The sequence below is a fragment of the Anomaloglossus baeobatrachus genome, chromosome 3 (assembly GCF_048569485.1).
Source record: "Anomaloglossus baeobatrachus isolate aAnoBae1 chromosome 3, aAnoBae1.hap1, whole genome shotgun sequence".
Classification (NCBI taxonomy): Eukaryota; Metazoa; Chordata; class Amphibia; order Anura; family Aromobatidae; genus Anomaloglossus; species Anomaloglossus baeobatrachus.
In genome coordinates this window covers 311,357,385-311,377,951 of record NC_134355.1, presented here as the reverse complement: position 1 = coordinate 311,377,951, position 20,567 = coordinate 311,357,385, and the positions used below count along the sequence as shown (strand labels likewise).

The 20,567-nt window shown below is 46.6% G+C and overlaps 1 protein-coding gene across 1 annotated transcript in view; it reads right to left on the bottom strand.

Annotated features, from left to right (window-relative positions):
* ROS1 (ROS proto-oncogene 1, receptor tyrosine kinase) overlaps positions 1 to 9,245 on the bottom strand; it is a 480,047-nt gene extending 470,802 nt beyond the window's left edge. The window contains exon 1 of the mRNA XM_075340023.1: positions 9,055 to 9,245. Coding sequence (XP_075196138.1) covers positions 9,055 to 9,150 — 96 coding nt within the window. The 5' untranslated portion in view covers positions 9,151 to 9,245. The remainder of the gene's footprint in view (positions 1 to 9,054) is intronic.
* Positions 9,246 to 20,567: the final 11,322 nt, after the last annotated feature.

The following is a 20,567-nucleotide window of genomic DNA, read 5'->3' as shown; positions in this document are numbered from 1 at the left end:
CGTCACATGGACTTACCTTCCTTGTGACGTCGCTGTGGCCGGCGAACCACCTCCTTTCTAAGCTTGTAGAAGCTGGCTCCCTGCTCCCTGCACACGTAGCCAAGGTACACATCGGGTAACTATAAGCAAAGCGCTTTGCTTAGTAACCCAATGTGTACTCTGGTTACCAAGCACAGCGTCGTTACACGGGTCGCTGGTGGCTGATCTCTGATCGCTGTGGAGATCTGCCTGTTTGACAGCTCACCAGCGACCATGTAGCGACGCTCCAGCGATCCCAGCCAGGTCAGATCGCTGGTGGGATCACTGGAGCATCGCTAAGTGTGACGGTACCTTAACACTTCTCTGTATATCTCTTAAGTAATCTCCTGATATCTATCACCATTTATCTCCATTTTGATACAAGTAAAATATATCTTTGTACCGTGTTAGCCAGTAGAGATACCATGCCTGATGAAGAGACCTGAGTAGTCTCGAAAGCTTGCAATTATTACCATCTTTTCAGTTAGCCATTAAAAGGTATCAACCACTGAGGACTCTCTGTTCTTTTAAACAATTTTCATTTATCTCCAGTCTTCCTTCACTCCTCCACACGTATTCATTCCTCACCAAATTGTCTGCAAGACTTTGTCCAGTTATCTGCCACTTTCAGAACCTTTAGGCTATGTGCGCACAGTGCGTTTTTCGCGGCGTTTTTGCGCGTTTTTCGGGTGCGTTTTTGGCCTCAAAACTGCAGGACTTTGCTTCCCCAGCAAAGTCTATGAGTTTTCATTTTTGCTGTCCGCACACATCTGTTTTTTTTACCTGCGTTTTTGAGTTAAAAAAAAAAAATGGACATGTCAGTCCTTTCCTGCGTTTTTCTGCGTTTTCCCCCCATGCAATGCATCGGAAAAACGCAGCAAAACGCAGAGATCAAAAACGCAGCAAAACGCAGCCAAAAACGCACCAAATCGCGGCAAAAACGCATGCGTTTTTTGATGTGTTTTTTTGACGCAGGTGCGTTTTTGTGCATTTTTAGCGGCCAAAAACGCACAAAAACGCAGCGTCAAAAAGACGCAGTGTGCGAACCTAGCCTTAGACTGAACTTGAAAACCCATCTCTTCAAGAAAGCTTGCAGCCTGCAATGCCACATCACAACTGGAGCTTCTGCTTACACCACCTACTGTCTCCTCACCATTATCCTGTAGAATGTAAACACATAAGGACAGGGCCCTATTACCGCTCTTAAAAGTCTGTCATTGCTAGTTTGTTTACTGTAAATTACATCTGTAGTTTGTATATAAGCCCTTCTCATGCACAGCACCATGGAATCATTGGTGCTCTATTACTAAATAATAGTAATAATAATATACAGAAATATATACATATATATATATACAGTATAATATATATTTATATATATATATATATATATACAGATATACACACACTGTACATATATGTAATATATGTATGTGTGTGTGTATAATATAACAGCACCAATCTTACATGGGCTGTGCAAAGCGGTTTGGACTCATACCCATAGGTCCAATGAATATAGAAAAAGAAAATATGCAGCACTCCTACTAAATGTGAAAAAAGTGGAGGATTCTTTATTAGACCATGTGGCAATGTTTCAGTTCCGTAACAGAGCCTTTCTCTGTTATGGAAATTAAATATTGCCATATTGACTAAATAGAGTACTCCAGTCCTGCCACTTTTTTCACATTTAAATCAGAGAATACTGAGAATTCCACTATGTACAGTGCCTCGCGAAAGTATTCGGCCCCTTTGAATTTTTCAACCTTTTCCCACATTTCAGGCTTCAAACATAAAGATAAAAATTTTAATGTTATGGTGAAGAATCAACAACAAGTGGGACACAATTGTGAAGGCGAACGAAATTTATTGTTTATTTTACACTTTTGTAAAAAAGAATAAACTGAAAATTAGAGCGTGCAATATTATTCGTCCCCTTTACTTTCAGTGCAGCAAACTCAATCCAGAAGTTCATTGAGGATTTCTGAATGATCCAATGTTGTCCTAAATGACTGATGATGATAAATATAATCCACCTGTGTGTAATCATGCCTCCGTATAAATGCACCTGCTCTGTGATAGTCTCAGTGTTCTATTTAAAGCACAGAGAGCATCATGAAGACCAAGGTACACAACAGGCTGGTCCGTGATACTGTTGTGGAGACGTTTAAAGCCGGATTTGGTTACAAAAAGATTTCCAAAACTTTAAACATCCCTAGGAGCACAAAACTTTAAACATCCCTAGGAGCACTGTGCAAGCGATCATATTGAAATGGAAGGAGTATCATACCAATGCAAATCTACCAAGACCCGGCCGTCAATCTAAACTTTCATCTCAAACAAGGAGAGGACTGGTCAGAGATGCAGCCAAGAGGCTCATGATCACTCTGGATGAACTGCAGAGATCTACAGCTGAGGTGGGAGAGTCTGTCCATAGGACAACAATCAGTCGTACACTGCACAAATCTGGCCTTTATGGAAGAATAGCAAGGAGACAGCCATTTATCAAAGATATCCATAAAAAGTGTCATTTAAAGTTTGCCACAAGTATCCTGGGAGACACACCAAACATGTGAAAGAAGGTGCTGTGGTCAGATGAAACAAAAATCAAACTTTTTGGGCACAATGCCAAACGATATGCTTGGCATAAAAGTAACACAGCTCATCACCCTGAACACACCATCCCCACTGTAAAACATGGTGGTGGCAGCATCATGGTTTGGGCCTGCTTTACTTCAGCAGGGACAGGGAGATGGTTAAAATTGATGGGAAGATGGATGGAGCCAAATAGTCGACCATTCTTGAAGAGCAGGTGTTGGAGTCTGCAAAAGACCTGAGGCTGGGACGGAGATTTGTCTTTCAACAAGACAAGGATCCCAAACATAAAGCAAAATCTACAATGGAATGGTTCACAAATAAACGTATCCAGGTGTTAGAATGGCCAAGTCAAAGTCCAGACCTGAATCCAATCGAGAATCTGTGGACAGAGCTGAAAACTGCTGTTCACAAACGCTCTCCATCCAACTTCACTCAGCTCGAGCTATTTGCAAAGGAAGAATGGGCAAGAATTTCAGTCTCTCGATGTACAAAACTGATAGAGACATACCCCAAGCGACTTGCAGTTGTAATCACAGCAAAAGGTGGCATTACAAAGTATTAACTTAAAGGGGCCGAATAATATTGCACGCCCCAATTTTCAGTTTATTATTTTTTACAAGTGTAAAATAAGCAATAAAATTCGTTCAACTTCACAATTGTGTCCCACTTGTTGATTCTTCGCTATAACATTAAAATTTTTATCTTTGTTTGAAGCCTGAAATGTGGGTAAAGGTTGAAAAATTCAAAAGGGCCAAATACTTTTGCAAGGCACTGTATACAGGACAGGAGAAGAATGCACAGCATACATAGCTTCACAATAAATGTTGCAATCATTTACTGTATATACAGAGGTTCACACTATATATGATGTTAAAGAATATTGAATGGAGTTGTATAAATACTATATAGTGTAGAAAACTACTTCCAATATGGATTCCACACTATATACTATATACATAGAAACATACTATATAAACATTTGTACACTAAATACTACATTTATACACAACTCTACAACTCTACATTACATACTTAATAAACACAGCACCATACAATATACTATATCATACTGCATAAATCACATGGGATACACTGAGGCTGGTGTACATACATCACATCAGAGATGTCTGTGTTGATGCATAGACACTGCGACTGCTGTATTTACACTACGTAAGAGACTGTGACTGCTGTATATATTTCACGTACAGTAGGAGATTGTGACTCCTGAATACATATATCACATAGGAGACACTGCGATTGTTGTTTATATATCACATAGGAGACACTGAGGTTTTTATATATACATCATTTAGGAGACATTTTGACCGTTGTATATACATCACAGGAGACACTGAGGCTGCTGTATATACATTATATACTGTATATAGGAAACATTGCAACTGCTGTATATGCCTTTTATAGGAGATATTTTGACTGCTGTATATACATCCCATAAGAGACACTGAGAGTGCTGTATATACACATCACATAGGAGACGCTGCAACTGCTGTATATACATTAAATAGGAGAAACTGCAACTGCTGTATATACATTTTATTAAAGTCACTACTACTGCTGTATGTACATTTTATAGGTGAAAATGACTGCTGTATGTAGATTTTATAAGACAGTGCGACTGCTGTATATACATCCCATAGAAAATATTGCGAATGGTGCATATACATTTTATAGGAGACACTGAGACTGTTGTATTTACATTTTATAAGAGACTGCCACTGCTGTATATAATTTTTTTAGAAGAAAATTGGATAGGAGATACAGCAACTACTGTTTATATATTATATAGGAGACAGCAACATCTCTATATACATCCTCTAGAAGACACTGTGTCTGCTGTATTTACATCTCATAGAAGACACTGCAACTTCTGTATATACATTTTATAGGAGACACTATGACTGCTATATATTCAGTATATCCCATAGGAGACACAAGCTGCTTTCTGTACATCCAATTGGAGACACTGGGACTGCTATCTGTAAATTTTATAGGAGATACTGCAACTGCTGTATATACATTGAAAAGGAGACACAGCAGCTACTGTTTATACATTATACAGGAGACTGCAACTGCAATTTACATCACATAGGAGACACTGAAACTGCTGTTTATACATCCCAGTGGAGACACTGGGTCTTCTGTGTATATATATGTTATGGGAAAAAGTACTGTGTACACATTTTATAGGAGGCATTACGACTGCTATATATACATCCCATAGACTACACTGCATCTTCTGCATATACATTTTGTAGGAGACACAGATACTGCTGTATATACATTTTATAGAGAACTGTAACTGCTGTATATACATCACATAGGAGACACTGCAATTACTGTATATATTTTTTATAGGATACACTACGACTGCTCTATAAATAGGAGACACTGAAACTGCTGTATATGCATCCCATAGGAGACAATGGGACTGCTGCATGTAATTTTTATGAGAGAATCCAACTACTGTATGTACACTGGTGTGAAAAACTTCTATACATACATCCCATAGGAGGCACCGCAACTGCTGTATATACATCCCATAGGAGACATGTGGACTGATGTATATATATATTTTATAGCAGACACTGCAACTGCTGTATATACATTTTAAGGGAGATTCCAACTACTGTATTTACATTGGTGTGAAAAAGTGTTTGCCCCCTTCCTGATTTCTTATTCTTTTGCATGTTTGGCACACTTAAATGTTTCAGATCACCAAACAAATTTAAATATTAGACAAAGATAACACAAGTAAACACAAAATGCAGTTTATAAATTAAGGTCTTTATTATTAAGGGAAAAAGAAATCCAAATCTACGGGGCAATGTGTTAAACAGTGATTGCCCTCTAAAGTTAATAGCTAGATGGGTCACCCTTAGCAGCAACAATTGAATTCAAGCATTTGCGATAACTGGCAATGAGTTTTTTTACAACAATCTTGAGGAATTTTTGCCCACTCATCTTTGCAGAATTATTGTAATTCAACCACATTGGAGGGTCTATGAGCATGAACCACTTGTTTAAGGCCATGCTACAGCATCTCAAATGGATTAAGGTCAGGACTTTGACTAGGCCACTCCAAAGTCTTAATTTTGATTTTCTTAACCATTCAGCGGTTGACTTGCTGATGTGTTTTGGATCATTGTCCTGATGCATAACCCAAGTGCGCTTCAGCTTGAGGTCACAAACAGATAGCCGTACATTCTCCTTCAGGATTTTTTGGTAGACAGGAGAATTCATGGTTCCATTTACCACAGCAAGTCTTCCAGACAGCAAAACAGGCCCAGACGATCACACTATCATCACCATATTTTAAATGTTTGTATGATGGTCCTTTTCTGAATTGCTGTATTACTTCTACACCAGATGTAATGGGACATACACCTCCTTCCAAAAAGATCAACTTTTGTCTCGTCAGTCCACAGAGTATTCTCCCAAAAGTCTTGGGGATAATCAAGATGTTTTTTGGCAAAACTGAGATGAGTCTTTATGTTCTTTTTGCTCAGCAGTGGTTTTCATCTTGGAACGCTGCCATGCAGGCCATTTTTGCACAGTCTCTTTCTTGTGGTGGAGTCATGAACACTGACCTTAACTAAGGCAAGTGAGGCCTGCAGTTCTTTGGATGTTGTTGGGGGTCTTTCTGACCTCTTTGATGAGTTGTCGCTGCGTTCTTGGATAATTTTGACAGCCGGCCACTTCTGGGAAGGTTCACTACTGTTCCATGTTTTTGCCATTTCTGAATAATGGTCTTACTGTGGTTTGCTGGAGTCCCAAAGCTTTAGAAATGGCTTTACTTTGTTTTTCATTTGTCACTGAATTTCTTTAGATTGTAGCACGGGGTCTAGCTTTTGAGGATCTTTTGGTCTACTTCACTTTCTAATGCAGGTCTTATTTAAGTGATTTATCGATTGAGAATGGGTGTGGCAGTAATCAGGCCTGGTTGTGGCTAAGGAATTTTAAACTCAGCTTCCTAAAGATGTGATAAACCCCAGCTAATGTTTTAAGGGCGGGCGGGGGACAATCCCTTTTTCACACAGGGTCTTGTTGGTTTGGATTTCTTTTTCCCTTAATAATAAAGACCTTGATTTGTAAAGTGCATTTTGTGTTTACTTGTGTTATCTTTGTCTAATATTTAAATCTCCATATTGGGACACACCCTGATCACTGAGATGGGGGGGAAGATGAAGGGTTGCAACATTAGTGCCAGGTGTGCAAAGGAGAATATTCCACAGAAGATGGTGTTTTGTCAATTGTTAAAGACTGCTAATACAGGACTATATGGCCTCTTTAGATTGATTATCTGTGTCATTTTTTTTTTTTCTATAATCCTCCATGTTGTGATGATAAGGATAGAGGTTGAGGATTGTAAAGTTTTCTGTAAAGGCCCAGTCACACACAACGACATACCAGCGATCCCGAAAACGATGCGACCTGATAGGGATCGCAGGTAAGTCGCTGGGAGGTCGCTGGTGAGATGTCACACAGTCAGATCTTACCAGCGATGCAGAACAATATAGATCGCAGTAGCGACCTGTATAACGATCTCAGCAATCACTGTGACCCTGTTACACAGTGTCAAACACAGCGATGTTACCTGCCCAGCAGGACATCGCCTTTGAAGAAAATGGTCCGGACCATTCGGCAACGACTAGAGATCTCACAGCAGGGGCCTGATCGCTGGTAGGTGTCACACAAAACCGTGACGCAGCTGCGATCTCGCTAGTGATCTCGTAATGTGTGACGGTACCTTAAGTCCCAAAACAAACAGCTCCTTGTTCCACAAATTCTAAGTGCTGATATTTCCACAAAAATTTAATTGCATGGCAAATAGAAGAATACCTGGACTTGCTCGTTTGACTGTTTCCATCAATCACTTATTCCAAGTGAAAAGGAGTAAATGTCAGCCTACCATAGCCATGTGATCCAAACCACCTAGGGTGCAAGGATGAAGAAAAGGGGCGGTCCATCCCTGCAGAAGTCAGTCTAAATAAGAGTAAGTGGTAATCCAGCACCCATAGTCCAGTCTTCAGTGAAAATTAAGACATCCTTTATTCACAAAACATGTTAAAAACATACATGTTTAAAATCAGAACTGTCTTACGCATTTCAGGTCATAGAAACACTTACTCAAGGGTCTGGCTGCAGAAAAACAAACAGCAAAAAAGCTGCGTCTGAACAAAGCCTTACACTTCTATGGAGACTATCACAAGGATGTCTGCTACAATACTCAATAACAATGCTTAAAGCCTGCTTTACACGCTGCAATGTATCTTACAATGTGTCGGCGGGGTCACGTCGTAAGTGACGCACATCCGGCATTGTAAGTTACATTGCAGTGTATGACAGGTACGTGCGATTGAACGTTAAAACGTTCATCGCATACTCATCGTACCTTTCTCTAGAATTGCACGTCAGGTTGTTCATCGTACCCGGGGTAGCACACATCGCAGTGTGTGACACCCTGGGAACGATGAACAGATCTTACCTACGTCTTGCGGCTCCCGGCCCACAATGCGGAAGGAAAGAGGTGGGCGGGAGGTTTACGTCCCGCTCAGCTCCGCCCCTCCACTTCTATTGGCTGGTTGCCGCGTGATGTCGATGTGACGCCAAACGTCCCTCCCACTCCAAGAAGTGGACGATCGCCGCCGACATCGAGGTCGTATGGACGGGTAAGTACGTGTGACGGGGGTTAATCGTTTGTGCGGCACGTTCAACAAATTGAACGTGCCACACATACGATGGGGGCGTTGCAAATCGCATACGATATTGTATGCGAAATTGCAACGTGTAAAGCAGGCATTAGAATAGAAAATTGAGCCTTGCAGCTTCGAGAATATAATGAATAAGATGATGTTCTTCAATAATAGCAACTAGATCCTGATCTCTGACCTCTCAACTAGCAGTGGGTTTTGGTGCCTTTCCATTAAATATAACTAATGTACCTGACTGTACTAGACTGGAATAACAGAGTGTCAACCTATTTATTGTGACAAACTACAAATCTATGGGTGCAAGTGAAACATCGGACTGCACTGATGACATCCAAGTGTAGTCCCATATACGCAGAGATAAGCAATGGAGAAGATGGACAGAGATAATGGGTAACTCAGTTTGCTTCTGGCATGTCGTTGTTATTGGAGTCTTTTAAGTTAAATCAACTTTTATTAGCAAAACAAAGTATAGGTCTACAAGTCAAAAGTATCACATAACATCTATATACATATTTAAATGGTCTGTACAGTCACACACATGAATCCTGGGCTCATAAAACCTAAAATGGAACAAAAGTGCATTGTTACACATTAATTCCTTATGTAACATGTCAATAATTAAATAAAAGCAACATCCAGATCCAATCAATGTAAATGAATGACTGCTACTTGGATCATAACTTGAAATGAAAATTAAGTTTCATCTTACCTGAGCATTCCCTTGTAAAAAGCTCCAATTTGCAATGGTCCACATGGCAACAACCCAGAGGATATTGTGGAAACTTTGGCAAGGAGCAGCTTTCATATTTAGAGTCCAGTGAAAGTCAATGTACTTGTGTATTTCCAACAACAAAACATTCTTAGTGATCAGTCAGAAAGATAAATGCATTGTTTAGAAAATATTTCGACAGGAGCTCAAAGTGTATGGGTAAATGTCTCCTATATGGACTATTATTAAAGGACATAATACTACCAGCTAGTAAGCAAATGATAGATTGCTGCTGTTAATCCACCATGCCTGCTTTACTTCTCTTTCCTAATCTACTTGTACATAGTCACACCCTTAAAATGACTAAAGTTCCAAGGAATACTGACATGAAACTATGTAACAGGTAGTGCTCTAGTTACTCATCCACCAGGTAGGTGTATAACCTTTTGTTATCAAGATATAATGACAAGCTAAAAAACTAAGAAAATGAATAGGAAAAAGCAGTGCTCATTCTACTTGTGCATATAGTTGATAATAGCAAATTATATGTGGCTATAATTTTATTGAATGTCTCAGATTATGAGCACTTTATTATTGTTACATTTTATTCCATTACCTGCTCCTACGATGTCTGCTTCTGTCACTAGACGCCGCTGTATTCATTCTACAAGCGAAGCTGGTTATGGAGGAGACGTCGGAACCAGAAGTTCTGGGTGGCACAGGCTCTTTCCAGCCTTTAGGCCGAGGCCACACGGGGATTACTGCGATCCCCTCGCATTACACTCAGCTCACGCTGGCAGTACAGCAGAGCTGAGTGTCATGCGAGTGTCCCTGCGACTGAGGTCCGATCGTGCGAGCGGACCTAAGTTGCGGGGGGTGGACTGGCACTGAGGATGGGTGGGCCGGTGCTGCGGAGGGGAGGAAGGGATTTATCTCCCTCTCTCCTCTGTAGCGGCTATTGCCATTCTCGCACTGCCCTCGTGGTACACCGGTTGTGCTGCATCCATCTATCTATTGATTTTCAGCCATACATGGACATTTGTAATGTTATATATTAATCGTATCATCATTTGCATCTGCTATCCTTCGCTGCCATCTTCTGGTCATTGTTGTATTACACTGTAATTTTATGTTATTGTATTTTCCCATAATACCTTTGGGCAGTAAGCCCTCCTCTCTTCTGGCCTGGCTCCTGTGGTGGGGTTTTCTTTGCCTTGTTGGAACTTCATGCTTCAGGACTGGAGAAAGGATTCTCTTGTTACCTTTAATCTGGTGCACCTATAACAGCTTTAATCTACAGTGCTAACTCCCACCTCACCTTCACCCTTTCATCGTCTCTGAAATCTCACTTCTTCAAGGTATTGTAAATAAAGACTGTTGACTTATCACTGCATCATCCTTCCTACCAAAATGCGCAGTCGTTGAGGCCTAGGAGCCTAGTGAGTAACGCTATCCGCCATTGTTTATATAGAGATCCGTGACCACATCTCTCAGACACATCTCATCCACATATATCGTTGGCAGAATACCGGTGTACCTTGAGTGCAGTGCGATTTTTCTTTCGCCCCATACACTTGAATAGCTGCGAGAGAAACAATTATCACATTACAATCGCAGCATGCTGCGAATATTTTCTCGGTCCGATTAGGGCTGAGAAAATAATCGCTCATGGGTGCTGATGTCGCGGGTGGAGGAGGGGACGCTGCGCTCTCCCACGGCTCGGATCCGGCTGCTGCTGCTGCCGCTGCTCGGTGGTGGCTCGAGCGGTGGGCCGGATCCCGGGGACTCGAGCGGCGCTCCTCGCCTGTGAGTGAAAAGGGGGGTTTGATTGTAGGGATTGGATATTGTCCGTGACGCCACCCACGGTTGTGGTGATATTGGTGACACCACCGCTGCTCTAGACGGGGATCCCGGGAGCGGTGACAGGGAGCAGCTTTGTTGTTAGTTCTCCCTTCCGTGGGTAGGGGGGTTGGTTGTCCCGGGGCCCGGTGATGGGGGTAGGGGTGGATGGCAGGCGGGTTACAGGGCCTGGTGAGGTGCAGAGTCGCGGGGGCAGCGCTGTGCCGCACGGCACGGTGGTACTCACTCAGCCAATGATGAAGACACAGTTCTCGGTAAAACACACGGCTGGATGGACGGGTCCCACAGACGACTGCGGTGTTGTTTCTCCCGGCAGGTTGATGGTGACTGCCTTTCCCTGCACCTATGTACGGTAGATGGTTCCAATGGGTTCCCACCGGTAACCCGCTCCCCAGCTTGGATATGGGCTGGAGGAGCCCCATTTGCCCGCAGGCTCTGGCCCTGAGAAACGGTTGCCTTGGCGGTGGCGGTGTCTCCCTCTCTTGGTTCGACTGTTGCCTTCTGTCGGGACTTGGCTGCTGGGAAACCCAGGAGGTTCCCTTCACTAACGAATTCGTCAAATTCACGGTGACTCCTAGCCTTGCCGGGGTCCGTAAGCACCAACCAGATGGTGCTGGATTCTCTTTGCGTACCGGTCCGGTACCGCCGGGCCACCGCCCGTCCACGGTCGTTACGGTAAGCTCTGATAGGCCACTCCTGCAGACGGTCACCACCGTCTGCCAACCTTGCTGATCTGTCCGGGCCACACACCCGGACCAACTTCAGGCTTCTCTACCACTTTCCTTCCTCTCACTTTCCACTCTCAAACTCATCTGCCTGGTTTTCCCGCCTCCAGGACTGTGAACTCCTTGGTGGGCGGGGCCAACCACCTGGCCCACCCCCTGGTGTGGACATCAGACCCTGGAGGAAGGCAACAAGGGTTTTGTGTCTGACTTCGGTGTGCCTGACCGGGAGTGTGGGGTGTGTGGGTGTTGTTCTCTGTGGCCCCTGGCTTGTCCAGGGCGCCACACTGACACACAGGCTAATATTGGTCCGAGTGGAATGAGATTTTTTTATCGCACTCCACTCACACCAATTTTGATGCCGTATAGCTTAGGTTTTAAGATAACAGTAGTTGGGACCAGTCTGGTAGTATTAGTGTGTGTGCCGTCCAGCTGGAGTAAATAGCTCCCTGCCTCAGCCAACTGAAAAGGACCACACCCTACTAAAGCTCCCACTGTATTGCTGGAAGCTGCTAGATATAGCCTTGTGCTCCTCTGGTTTAGGTATCTGGTTTCAGCTCCTGTTTAGTGTATGCATTTAATATCATGCCATCGGTTTCTTACTGCTAGTTCTCCTGCCTGATGATTTTGTACCTTCTCTGCATTCTTGATTTTGACCCGGACACCAGACCATTCTCTTGCTCTGGTTTACTCCTCTGTAAAGCAGCCATTCCATGGAAACAATCTAGTGGACCCCATTGTAAGACCAGATTTCTGTACAGGGTTTAAAGTGTGAAGACCAGGGTTTGTCTGATATGTGCCATATTGAGCGGCTTCTGTCAAGTCTGTCTTTTTAAGCCTGTCACCTCTGATAAAAATTACAATTATTTTACAGTTATTACCAGACAGATGAAAAAAATAAACAAGGAAATTTGTCCACATACAGTAATGTCTGCTAAGTGCACTACCTTCTTACATCGAAAATTATAGATCATAGCTGGAAGGGTGCATGTGACATCCGGTTCACAGTGTACTGAGAATGCCGGGCATGGGCCGGATCCTTTCAGAGTGTCACAGGTGGTGGTGGCCGTGCCTGCCACCTATCGCTCTGGTGACAGTGTAAGGCACATGGCTGGGTATGTGCTGAGGGTAACACAGGCATTACTGTTTCCCTGCAGATAGATGTTAATGGCGTGCCCATTGATGTTGATGTAGGAAAAACAGGAGAGTCAGGAGACAGTTTTCAACAGTAAAACAGATTAACCTTTATTTGAACAACAGCCAAAAGGTACACAGCCATAGTTGGTGTAACATTTTCAGATGGCAGATGCAATTCAGTCACATATGAGATGTGATAGACAGCAAGGTCAGTTAGAGCCCATCCTGCTGTCCAAGCTGATGTGACGCCCTGGACTAGCCAGGTAATCACAGATAGCGCCCCGCACAACACCAGTCCCACACAAGGTAACACCAGCCAAACCATAAACCCTAGTCACCTCCCTCAGAGCTTGATGGACACACCAGAGAGGCGAAGCCATGCGGTTTGTCACGCCCACCTATGTGTTCAGAGGGCCTGCGGCAGGAAACAGACAGTTCAGTTGTCAGTCAGGCAGATTAGCGACAGGAGTGAAAGAGAGTGGAAGCAGGCCTGTGCCCAGGTCTGCAGGAGTCTGACAGGTGCCGGGGTTGGAGCCCGGGCACCTTTGGCTAGGAGGCATACGGTGGCCTAGCCTGCAGGAGCCGGGAAGACGGCTCGGTGGAACCGTGGTGTACCGGGACAGGGTAGTGGTCTGCCAGTACCAAGCCAGGGAACCGACTGGAAACCGGAGCACACAGGGGGGTACTCAGACCTTGAAACGAGGTCCAGAATCCACTGGACCGAGTTAATTCACTGATTGCGGTCTGGACTATAGGTCCTTTCCCACCCAAGTCCCGACTGAAGACAACAGCCCACCGAGGGGGATAGAAAGCCACCGCACAGGCAGAGAGATCCCACGGGTCAGTGTCTGCGGGCAAACGGGCTCCTCCGACATATACAAAGCCGGGGAGCGGACTCCCGTCGCTGAAGCGCAGGCAGTCTACACGTACACTAAACGGTGCAGGAGAAAGGCAAAGACTACCGAATCGGGTGGGGGACCAGACGCAGCTGGCTGCGGGCACCGACCACCATCAACTTAGTTTACCAGAGACTTGTGAGTGTCAATAACAGTGAGTACAACAGTACCGTCCGACCGCGCACCGCCCTGCACCGCCCAGCTACTCTCCCCAGCGGGTCCCGGGGCCATCATCCCTGCCCACGGAGGGTTTAACATCTTGCTGCATCACCATCTCCCCCGGGTGCCCCGTAACCACAGCGGTGGTGTCTACACCTTCACCACATCCCGTGGGTGGCGCCACGAACTCAAACACGGCTCCGGCCGTACACCTACCTACCACCCCCCTAAGTAGCACCAGCACCCTTTCAAAGCGAAGTGAACCCGGGTCCGGAGGCGCTCGAGCCACCCACGAATGAGCCTGGATCCGAGCGGCTCGCCTGCAGCCAAGCGCCTGGTGGTACACTGACACAACAGAGTTTTCCACTATTCCACTGGAGTGGCGTTCTCAAGCAGATCCCTAAGTTACCATTCTGCCTAATCTTCATAATGTTGTAGGATTCCTGTGTTCCCATTTCCTTTATGGGGTACCACCCTCCAGGCTCATACTCCTCCTGCATCTGTCGCGGGCGGAGGAGGGGACGCCGCGCTCTCCCACTGCTCGGGTCCGGCTGCGGCTGCTGCTGCCTGCCGCTGCTCGGTGGCTCGAGCGCTGGGCCGGATCCCGAGGACTCGAGCGGCGCTCCTCGCCCGTGAGTGAAAAGGGGAATTGGTGTTTTGGGATAGTTTATTGTCCGTGACGCCACCCACGGTTGTGGTGATTTGTTAACACCACCGCTGCTCTGTATGGGGAGCCCGGGAGTGATGGTATGGAGCAGCCAGTTGTTGATTTGCCCCTCCGTGGGTAGGGGTTGCTGATCCCGGGGCCCAGTGATGGGGTTGGGATGGTGGACAGGCGGGTATGGGGCCTGTGAAGGTGCAGGGGCGCAGGGGCAGCGCTGTGCCGCACGGCACGGAGGTACTCACTCAGCCAGTAAACACGACACAGTTCTCGGTAAACAAACGGCTGGTTGGACGGGTCCTTCGGACGGTTACGGTGCTGACTTCCCTACTTGCAGTTGACGGTGACGGTCTCTTCCCTGCACCTATGTGTTGTTGTTTGGTAGCGATGGGTTCCCACCGGTAACCCGCTCCCCAGCTTGGATATGAGCCGGAGGAGCTCCACTCTTGCCCGCAGGCGCTGGCCCTGGGAAACTGGTGCCTTGGCGGTGGCGGTGTCTCCCCTTAACGGTTGGACTGTTGCCTTCAACGGGACTTGGTTGTTGGGAGACAGTCGTCCCCTTCACTGACGGATTTGGCAAATTCGGCGACTCCTAGCCTTGTCGGGATCCGAAAGGCCCCTGCCCTGGTGCTGACTAATCTTCGTATACCACTCCGGTACCGCCGGGTCACCACCCGTCCACGGTCATTTCGGCAACCTCCAATCAGTCTCGCCTGCAGACAGTCACCGCCGTCTGCCAACCTTGCTGTCTCAGTCCGGGGCACACACCCGGACCAACTTCAGGCTTGCTTAACTGTCCCTTTTTACTTCTTTACTCCTCTTACAAGCTCCTCTCCTTTGCTCCACTACCACTTCACTTCCTTCTACTTCTTCCTCCTAAACTGCACTCCACTCTAGCCCTCAGCTAGACTTCAACTGCCTGGCTTTCCCGCCTCCAGGGCTGTGAACCCCTCGGTGGGCGGAGCCAACCGCCTGGCCCACCCCCTGGTGTGGACATCAGCCCCTGGAGGAAGGCAACAAGGATTTTAGTTTTGACCTTGTGTGTACCTGCAGGGAATGTGGGGTGCGTGTGGTGTTGTGACCTGTGACCCCTGGCTTGCCCAGGGCGTCACACATCCACCGCTTAGGGTTTCTGATAGACTAAAGGTGCTGTGAAGATCAGAGTATTCCTCATGCCTATAGGGTCCTAGCCCTCAGGTATCCTACAGTTTGCTTCATATCATTCCATCCCCATACAACCCACTGGAGCAGAGGTTAGAGTTCCTTTACTTGTTTCTGGCCTGTACTCCAGCTGATTTCCAATTCTACTCTGTTTAGATTGTGCGGTAACAACCGTTCTGTGTACTAAGGTTCCACCCATCAAGATATTCTCCTACCAACTGGCAAAGTGAGCCGTTTTAACCATTTATTATGTGAGATAATGCAATAACTTCAACCACACTAACACACATAACCATAATTCAGTTTCCTATGGAAAAGAGTGTGAAACCTCCGATATATACATATTAGTATAAAACAATATGGTAATACCCAACTTTGGGATATTACATGCACACTCCTTCCTCTTAAGTGCTAGTCATACATTTTAGATTAAAGTTGTGCTTATTCACCAATTTTGACTACATCATCTATCTCTCCACCTTTTATTAGATGGTTGAGTAGGTCAGGAGCTGTGAGAGGGCATCCCTATCATCTATCTTCTTAGCAAATCAATTGTCAACAGTTTTCCAGGCACTAATCTGCTTTAAGGCCCCGTCACACTAAGCAACATCGCTAGCAACATCGCTGCTAACGAACAACGTTTGTGACATTGCTAGCGATGTTGCTGTGTGTGACATCCAGCAACAACCTGGCCCCTGCTGTGAGGTCGTTGGTTGTTGCTGAATGTCCTGGGCCATTTTTTAGTTGTTGCTGTCCCGCTGTGAAGCACAGATCGCTGTGTGTGACAGCGAGACAGCAACAACTAAATGTGCAGGCAGCAGGAGCCGGCTTCTGCGGACGCTGGTAACCACGGTAAACATCGGGTAACCAAGAAGCCCTGTCCTTGGTTACCCGATATTTACCTTCGATACCAGCCTCCCCCGCTCTCACTGTCAGTGCCGGCTCCTGCTCTGTGCACATGTAGCTGCAGGACACATCGGGTAATTAACCCGATGTGTGCTGTAGCTAGGAGAGCAAGGAGCCAGCGCTAAGCATTGTGCACTGCTCCCTGCTCTGTGCACATTTAGCTGCAGCATACATCAGGTAATTAACCCGATGTGTGCTGTAGCTAGGAGAGCAAGGAGCCAGCGCTAAGCATTGTGCGCTGCTCCCTGCTCTGTGTACATTTAGCTGCAGCATACATCGGGTAATTAACCCGATGTGTGCTGTAGCTAGGAGAGCAAGGAGCCAGCGCTAAGCATTGTGCGCTGCTCCCTGCTCTGTGCACATTTAGCTGCAGCATACATCGGGTAATTAACCCGATGTGTGCTGTAGCTAGGAGAGCAAGGAGCCAGCGCTAAGCATTGTGCGCTGCTCCCTGCTCTGTGCACATTTAGCTGCAGCATACATCGGGTAATTAACCCGATGTGTGCTGTAGCTAGGAGAGCAAGGAGCCAGCGCTAAGCATTGTGCGCTGCTCCCTGCTCTGTGTACATTTAGCTGCAGCATACATCGGGTAATTAACCCGATGTGTGCTGTAGCTAGGAGAGCAAGGAGCCAGCACTCAGTGTGCGCTGCTCCCTGCTCTCTGCACGTGTAGCTCCGTGCGGTGGTAACCAAGGTAAATATCGGGTTGGTTACCCGATATTTACCTTAGTTACCAGGCGCAGCATCTTCCACGCGGCGCTGGGGGCTGGTCACTGGTTGCTGGTGAGCTCACCAGCAACTCGTGTAGCCACGCTCCAGCGATCCCTGCCAGGTCAGGTTGCTGGTGGGATCGCTGGAGCGTCGCCCGTGTGACATCTCACCAGCAACCTCCTAGCAACTTACCAGCGATCCCTATCGTTGTTGGGATCGCTGGTAAGTTGCTTAGTGTGACGGTACCTTAAGATTGGAAAGTGTTCAGCAGATGTACTCAGCAACTAGTTTGTTTTTAGGTGCATCTGTAGCACCCCATGGGGTAGGTGGGATCGGGTAGTCGCGAGTCGGATCAGGCAATGTCACAGGTTGCCTTGCCCTGTTCCGTTGCCCCGAGGTGTACAACAAATGAGGGGAAAGCAGAGTGATTGGGGAAAGTTTGTAGTGACGCCACCTGTGGAATGCGGCCATGGAGTAGCCGCCGCTGCAGAATTCCTCGCCGGGGCAGGTGTTATGGCAGCCAGGATAGTGTCACTCCCCACAGGCGGAGCGGGCCCCGGGTGGATGATGAGGGCAGTAGTCCACGGGAGCGCCAACGTGCGGGGCGACGGTGCCGACAAAGACAGGGATGACACAGGGGGCTTTGGTTCAAAGTTCTCTTTACTCACAGTTCTTAAGATGCCCCAGAGGTGCCGCTCCCCGCCGCGATGGGCCTCAGCCTGTCCCGGGTAAATCAGAGGCAATCACACGTTTTTGTGGAGTGTGAGACCTCCCTTCCTTGCGCTTGGTTGTAGGTCCCCGTGACTTGAAGCTGCTTGGGGACCCCAGTGTCTCTGTTAAGTGAACCGTCCCGTATGCAGGTGGTGTGGATCCTCGCCGTGGGGCCTTGCTGCAATCCCGACCTCGGATCCTATGTGTCACTGTGCTCCGGGAAAATGGGTGGTGGGCGATGGGACTTGAAATCTCAATCCCCTGCAGATTCTGGCAGACAACATAGAGTATAATCTGCCCTAAGGCCTCTGCACCCTGTCAGCGCTGGCACTGTGGGAAAGGTTAGGCTCAACCTCCAGCTACCATGTTCTCCTTTATCTTACCATCTCTACCGGTTGCCTCTCGCCCTCTTCCAGTCTTCCCGGTTATAGCTACAGAAGCTCTTAAGCCCTCTCTATAGCAGTCGTGGTACTACAAGTCCCATGATGTTCTGGCATTTTCTCCTTTCCCAGGAAAGCTCTGATGCACGCATCCCGGGCAGTCTCATTGAGGGGAGCTGGGTCGCACACTCCCCAGGGACCTGTTGTTGCTTCTCTGTCCTAGACTGATCTGACTAGAAACTAGTTGTGTGTTCCTACTTCCTGAGTGCAGCCCCCACATTTCGGATGACTCATAGTGGCTATTGCCCTGGTAACCGGGAATTCATCAGGCTGTCTGGCTTCCTGATTTTAGAGACTCGCTGTGTAGTACCCAGTGGAAGCGGTGGGGATTAATTGTTGCCCAGAGGCTGCGCACCTGATGGGGTTGTGCACCCTTGCACAACCCAGGTAAAAGGTGAGGATAGATCCAGGGAGGGGACCGCTGGAGAAGGAATCCTCTGAGAAGCCTGGGGCCAGCGTGGAGTGATTCTTCCTGAGGGGTCACGTGATACCGCACGACCAGAAGTGCGTCACCGCAGGTCCTGTGTCAGCCAGGGAATCCCAGTAACCCAGCAACCGTAGGTCCTGAGGTTTAATGGAAAAGCCTCCACTCCCAGAGCTTGCTCCTGCCACTGATTCTTGACAGGCGTGAAATTGGATAGAAAAGTGGCAGTCAGATAGGAGCGCTAGGAAGCAGGAGGACTAGGTGAGTAGATTTTAAAAAAGCAAACCTTTTATTTGGAACCCTCTAACGGCCACTACGCGTTTCAACAGCTGATTGCTGTCTTCCTGATTTGTGTAACTGGCTAACTCACTGACTGGATTTTGTGTAAGTGAAACAAACACCAGCGATTAACCTCTTCTTACCCGGAATGAATACTATATCTTAAAAGAGATGCAGTACCCTGTGGCGACTGAGCCTCAGGGGTGCCACACATCAGTCCCCTCATCAGATGTTCTCATGCTCGCACTCACGTGTGTCAAGTCATTAACCTTTTTTCTATCAGTAAGTCCACAAGGCCTGCAGACACAGCAGGGGAAAAATTGTGATTACAGAAATGTATAGCAATGGTTGTAAAGCAGAGATGTCCTGGGTATTCCAGAGTGAAAGCTATTTTTAAAAAAACACAATCATTCAGCATTCATACATTGTGGAAGTATGAACTGTTTTACTTTGGACATACAGCAGCCATTATCTGAATCATCACAACATGAATCATGAAGAAGAACAGGGAAGAACAAAATAGAAAGAAACCAGATAAATCATACAGTAAATTTTAGAATACAGCACCACCTGCTGTCTGCTAAAGACAGTTGATCTACAGCATAAGCCATAAGTATACTCCAACAAGGCTTCTCATTAGCTAAGTCCATTAGTTCAAGCTACATATGAGCCCCCAAAAGATCTCTCTTCCTCTCTCCTTCTGGAATCAAGGGGGCTTTACACGCAATGACATCGCTAACGAGATGTCATTGGGGTCACAGAATTCATGATGCACATCCGGCCTCGTTAGCGACGTCGTTGCGCGTGAAACGTATGAACGACCGCTAACGATCAAAATTGACATGTCATTCTAATCCTAATTATCATTGCTGTTGCAGTACGCAGGTTGTTCGTAGTTCCTGAGGCAGCACACATCGCTACGTGTGACAACCAAGGAACGTGGAACAACACCTTACCTGCGTCCTCCATCAACGAGGTGGGCATCACTTTCTTCCGGCTGCTCTCCGCCCCTCTGCTTCTATTGGATGGCTGCTGTGTGACGTCACTGTAACGCCGAACGAACCGCCCCTTAGAAAGGAGATGGTTCGCCGGCCACAGTGACCTCGCTAGGCAGGCAAGTCTGTGTGATGGGTCCTAGCGATGTTGTGTGCCACGGGAAGCGATTTGCCCGATGGGGGCGATTTGCCCGATGGGGGCGGGTGCTTTCACCAGCGACATCGCTAGCGATGTCGCTGCGTGTAAAGCCCCCTTTAGAGACTTTAGAAAAATATCCATCATTGCATCTCTAGATTCTCTGATTTTTACCTTAATAATGTACTTTTTGATAATGGCCATGTATATTTCTCTTTTCTACAGTGGCCTGAACAAGTTTTCACATTTTGTGTCTCAAGACTAGGGATGAGCCAACACATGGATGTTCAGGATCGCAGGGCTTGGCCAGACTAC